The 6,199-nt window shown below is 35.9% G+C and overlaps 1 protein-coding gene across 1 annotated transcript; it reads right to left on the bottom strand.

Annotated features, from left to right (window-relative positions):
• Positions 1-1,976: 1,976 nt before the first annotated feature.
• LOC114312919 (putative clathrin assembly protein At1g03050) lies at positions 1,977-5,675 on the bottom strand. Its single transcript, XM_028259211.2, has 2 exons — positions 4,902-5,675; positions 1,977-3,236 (listed from the first exon to the last, which is right to left on the bottom strand). Exons 1-2 carry the CDS (start codon positions 5,557-5,559, stop codon positions 2,122-2,124), a joined length of 1,773 nt encoding a protein of 590 aa, XP_028115012.2. The 5' UTR covers positions 5,560-5,675; the 3' UTR covers positions 1,977-2,121.
• Positions 5,676-6,199: the final 524 nt, after the last annotated feature.

Raw genomic sequence — 6,199 nt, 5'->3', positions numbered from 1 at the left:
GTGGGTGGTGGCGGGTGGTGGTGGTGGGTGGGTGGATGGGTGGCGGTGGTCGGTGGTAGGTGGTAGTGAGTGGGTGGTGGTGGTGGCAGGTGGGTGGCGGGTGGGTGGTGGGTGATGGTGGTGGTGGTGATGGGTGGTGGGTGGTGGTGGCGTGTGGGTGGCAGGTGATTGGTGGTGGTGGTGGCAGGTGGTGGATGGTGGTGGCAGGTGGGTGGTGGGTGGTGAGTGGTGGTGGCAAGTAGGTAGGCGGCGGTGGTGGGTGGTGGCGGGTGAATGACAGGTGGGTGGTGGGTGGTGGTGGTGGCGGCGGCGAGAGGTGAGTGGCAATGGTGAGTGGGTGGGTGGGTGGTGGGTGGTGGGTGGTGGTGGCAGGTGGGTGGTGAGTGGTGGTAGGGAGTGGGTGGTGGGTAGTAGTGGCGGAAGACGGTGGTGGAAAATGGTGGCGGGTGGTGGCTAGTGTTGGGTGGTTAAAAAAAAAAACAGAAAACTCAAAACAGAAACATATTTTTTGTGTTTTCATTTTTTGGCCAAATTTATAAACTGAGACCACTGATTTAAAAATAAAAAATTTTACCAAACAAGTTTTTATTTGAGTTTTTAAAATTTTTGTAAATATAAACAGAAAACTGAAAATGTAAGTGTTACCAAACGGCACCTTTGTATTTCAGCTTCTGCCATTTAAATGATTTATTTACCAAATTGAGTTATGTAAATGTTTTGACTTAACTAACTATCCATAGTTATTTTGTATTCCCTATACTCTTGGCATAATATTTCTCACTCTGCTGTGTGTTTATAGTTGTTACCCTTTCAAGTGACAAGATGTAGGGGGAACTCATAACCTTACGTAATGAAACCCGCACAAGGATTGATGTTGAACCACCGTTTTGTCTTCTTTTTCTTTTTTTAAAAAATATTTTTGCTCCCTTTTGTTTCTATTCGGGGCCAGTCACTGAATAATTAAATAATAAAAGCCCTATAGATGTATTTTCTCTTATTAAAATAGTAAAATGAAATAATTTCCTATTTAATTATTTTTATTTCCGCTTGCCCAGTTTAATTTGCTACGAATAGAATAAGTTAGTAAGTTACGATTCTAACCCTAAGCCCTTGGGGTTGGGTCGTGACACCACTTATCCAATGTGAAGTTGTTTCCAACTGTGTTGAGCACCACCGACGACGTCTTTGATGAGAAAAACAGAGTATTGAGCAACATGTCTTCACCGGTTTAAATAGAGAATGGAAGGGGATATGGAATATCGTGGGTGGGTGGGGTGTGTGAGTGAGTGAGGGTAAAGATGGAAGATTGTGGGTGGGGTGTGTGAGCAGGAATAAAGATGGAAGATTGTAGTGTGTATTAAGCAAAATATTTACTCATCAAATTATTAAAGGTGTGCCTTGAGTAATTGTTTGCCTTGAAATAAAATATGGTGTGTAAATAGAGACACTCCTACAACGTTGCTCGTTTATTTTGAATTTTTGAAGAACAAAAAATTTGGGAAAGAAAAAAAAATTAAAGTTTCTACTTCGTTTTTCTGTTCTCTCAAAAAATTAAAGATCCAAACAACAGGTTGGGATCAAAGAAAGAGAAAAGAGCCCAAAACATATTTTTGGTTTTTGAATTTTTTTTATTGATTTTTTCTTAATCATATTTTAATCACATTTTTACAATTTTTAGATATGTAAAATATTTATGAAAAAATTATACCAAAATTCACTAAAAACAAAAATTTAAGAAATGTGCCATTTTTTGTTTTTTTTTTATTTGTTTTATTTTTTCATTATTAATAAAATTTTTCAATTTTTTTTATAAATATTTTATTTCTTAAATATATTTAAATTAAATACATTTTAAAAAATATATAAATTAAAATCTGCATTTGAGTTTGAAAACCAAATAAGGTGAATCAAACATATCCAGAGTATGCTTAGCACTATTGATTACAAAGTCTATCTTTACATGTTGACTTGTGCACTTCCCCTACCAAAAGCGAAAGGAGGGGTTTAATTTTTTTGTGATCTCATTCCCCCTTCTCAATCCACTAAGCCACCCCAAGACTCCCCACCAAAAAATTTTAAAAAAATGTTGAGTAAGAAAACAACTATGTTGTAAAATGGGTTTCAATAAGTATGTGTGTAACCACCCATATTGCAAGGATAAGGGTTTGGTTGTTGTATCTTTGTTAAGCCAACTTGGCCTTGCATCCCATCCCTGGTATATTGTTGCCACATCAGCTGCTCCTCCACTAACAACCTCTGTTTCTTCTCCATCTCCGCCATTTGGACATAAGACCGGGGTGGCACCACCACTGACGCCGCAAATGGGTCAGCGCTCGTTGAAACGGTACCGTCTGTTGCGCTAGGAGGTGCGGGCAGCGTCAACATTGGAGCGGGCCTACCAGCCGATCCAAAGGCGACGCTGCTGGCACTCCCTGTGGACACGTGTCCTGAGGAAGCCATTGCTTGCACGGTTGCTCCTTGTTGATACATGCCGTTGAGCAACATCATGTCGAAACCAACAGGCAGCGATGCCTGTTGGTTCGACAGATGGCTCGCGGATTGAACCAGCGCGGTCTCCCAGTTTTCTGTATCTTTGAATGCCTCCCATGCCGGAGTTGTTGTTGTTGGTGCACCACCATCAAACAAAGCTAAAGCCAATTTATCTCCATGTTCTTCGCTTGTCACCGCATCTGCACCCAAGTTCAACAAATCGACTTCTTTCTCGATGTCATTCTCTTTCTCTTTCTCCTTCGTCTCCTCCTTCACTTCTTCCTCCTCTGGCTCCTCGGGAAATCCTTCAGGCGGCGGTAACGCCTTGATTGTGTTCATATCCTCTTCGACAACTTCTTCGTATTTTGGCTTCGTCTCTTCTTCCTCCTCACCATTATTTTGATCCAAATATATGACCTTCCTGTTTCGTTCCGCCACGGTCTTTTCTTGTATGTACTCATCCATTGCATCCAATTTATTCTGTGAAATTTTTTCAACATCTGGGTACTCAGAAGCTCGCGCAATCCCGTCATGCTTGCACCAGGCGTAGAACTCGTCAAGCTCATCGTACTGCTTCGAAACACGACAGAAGATCTCATAGACTTTGACAGAATCTGGGACCTCCAAGCCAGTGAATCGATCGACGAAGATACCTAGTATTTCTGTTATGTCGTAGTATATCTGGAAACTTTCTTTCACCACTGGGTAGAGAGCCATGAGCACAACCCTATTGTCTTGTGCTGAACCTGTTTCAAACCATCGAAGCAAAAATACTTATAAATATTGGTATAAGTATTCTTGAGAGTTCTATGTTTCAATTTGATACGAACAAGAAACTAATGTTTAGTAACATTTTTTTTTTAAATTTCAAAATTATCTGACAAAATAACTTATTATTTATTTTTGTCTAACAACAAAATTATAAAATCAATAATGCTATGCTCGTTATATTTGATATGTAATTTCATGTGGCACAATCACAATCATTAATGTAATAGATCTCATATAAAGAACAATAATTCCTAACTCCAAATTTGGAGCTCTAACGATGGCTCTAATGATGTGGCATATGGTGGCAAAAAAAAAAAAAAAAAAAAGACACATACACCAAATCATTCATGAGTGAGACCCACTGCCACATAAGTTTTCTTCTTGTAAATTGCATTAATATTCAATGGTTAAGGTATAGTTAAAAAAAAATGGTAATTATAACATTATTGTTATAAATTCATACCATCAAAATAAATTCAACTATGTAATTGGATTTTTTTAATACACAAGACAACATGTATTATATTATATAAATGATGGGCACATTACATTAATAATATATTGACACATGTGATAATATATTATAGTAAAAGTGGTATTAAAAATTGACTCACATTGAATTCTTTTCCAATTATATCATCTTGGACTATCCAATCTGGCTTGCGGTGGGTTAATTTTGAATTTATCTTTGATAATTTAAATCGTTGATTTTGTATGATTTTTAAAAGAAAATCATGCATAGCAAAATTAGATTGATTAGAAATCAAAAACTGTTTGATCGGAACATATTTATTTAAAAAATAATTAACAAATTATTTTTAAAATTATATTACCCATTATTTTTTCAGACAATATAATCCAATATAATCCAATCAAGTGGCTTTCAATAAGATTTTTAATAAAACTAGAACGTCTCTTTAATTTATCGGAATATTTGTCAACTGTCCACATGACAGCCCACTCAAGCTTTTAAGGGGAAAAAAAAAATAACATTCTAATTAATTAGGTTATCAGTACAGTTAATAAATTTTTTAATAAATTAATTATAATACATATATCAGTGTGTTTAGTTTGAGTTTTTTGGATTAAATTTTTTAAAAATTGAGTTTTTTAATTTTTGTATTTTTTTATTTTTAGTGAATATTTTTAAAATTTTAAACATTTTTTTTTACTTTTTTAGATGCACCTTATTTAGATATATTTAAAAAGTAAAAAATTTGTGAAAAAATATTTTAAAAAATTAATAAATACATAAAAATACAAAATATGTACTGAATTGTTGTATTTTTTTTTGTATTTTTGGTATTTAGTAAATTTTTAAAATATTTTTTTACAATTTTTTTTATTTTTTAAATGTATTTATGTTAGATGTGTCTAAAAAGTAAAAAAATTATTGAAAATATTAAAAAAATTCAATAAAAATAAAAAAACATGAAAAATAAAAAAGTAATACTTTTTAAAAAGTGTTTTATAAAAAATAAAAACACGCACGGTGTATAATATTCAAATTCAGCTATACAAAGTGAACAATTTGAGTCATTTAGACAAATCTAAAATCAAGCATGTAGTTCACATTAAGCCATACAAAGTCAACAATTTGAATCATTTGGACAAATCTGAAGTATATATAGTAGACTAACCTCTAGGCCGGCATGCCAGAAACCTTTCCATTAGCTGCATCAAATGCTGAACCCTCGAAAACAACCTCTCATTCCTCATATCCCTCACCGGCGTCGCTCTCCCCACCACCACCGCCGCCACTGCCGTCGGACTTCCCTCCTCCTCTCCCTCATCTTGCGTAAACCCGCTTCTCTTCCCCCTCCTCCCTTGCATTCTAAACTCAAGTTGTTCATCAAGATATAAAGCATAAGTCCTCGCAAATGCCGAGTAATCCCACGAATTGGACCGCGAAGTGTCCCTAAACTCTGACAAATTTAGCAGCCTTGTCCCACGCCTCGTCGCGAAGAAGATCTCCTGCTCGTAAGCAGGGTCTCCATCTGCGAGGAGGCGTTGGAGGAGGGCTAGGGTTTTGAGAGCCACCACCCAGTTCTTGGTTTTGCTGAGCCGCTTTGAGATGGTGGAGACGCAAGCCGAGATGTAGGCGTGTGAGTAGCACGTGAGGCTGAGGATCTCGCGGATGTGGCGTTCCTCGGCTGGGCATTCCTCGTGGCGCGTGGCCTTCACGATGGCTACATCGAGGTCGGAGAGGGAAGCGCTAGCACCGACTTTGGCTAAGCCGATACTCGTCTTGTCCTTCACGGCTCCTATGGCTTTTCTCAGCTTACTTGGAGGAGCCATATGGATTTTTAAGGGATTGTTTGGATTTTATGTATTATTGTATGATGGAAGTGTCAACCTGAAATGGTTCAGATGATAAACTTGGTAAGAAACAATGGACATGCTCCATAATTTGACTCAAATTTATTTTTATTTTTATTGTTTTAAATTGATGAATTTGTTCCTTACAATTTAAAGTGTGGTTTTAATTTAATCTTTTCATTCAAATTAAAGGTTAAGATAAAGGTTTTGGAACACTTTAAGAAGAAAATTTTAACCAAATTTAGATGGAATTGGATTTACAACTTAGGATTCAAGCTGTTCAAATTAAAATAAGGACCAAAATGAAATTCGAATTAAATTACAGGACTAAAAAGTGTAATTTACCCTTTTTGTTTTTTATTTTGAAAATTAGAGACAACAAATACACTTGATGATAGTTTTGGCTATAAAAATAAATAAATTAAAAAAAAAAAAAACAGAGTTTGAACAATTTGGCGAATCAAAATATTGTTTGTTTCTTGTTTTTTTGCAAAAAATTTAAAGAAAACATAATCATATACAAAAAAAACAGGAAGCTTACAAAGTTACCAAATTTTATCTGGACTATTAATTTCATATGGCAGATTATGCTAAAAAAATACTTTTTTTTTTTTATCAA

Source organism: Camellia sinensis, chromosome 12 (assembly GCF_055761805.1).
Source record: "Camellia sinensis isolate YWXY chromosome 12, ASM5576180v1, whole genome shotgun sequence".
Lineage (NCBI taxonomy): Eukaryota > Viridiplantae > Streptophyta > Magnoliopsida > Ericales > Theaceae > Camellia > Camellia sinensis.
This window is presented reverse-complemented; position numbering and strand designations above follow the sequence as displayed.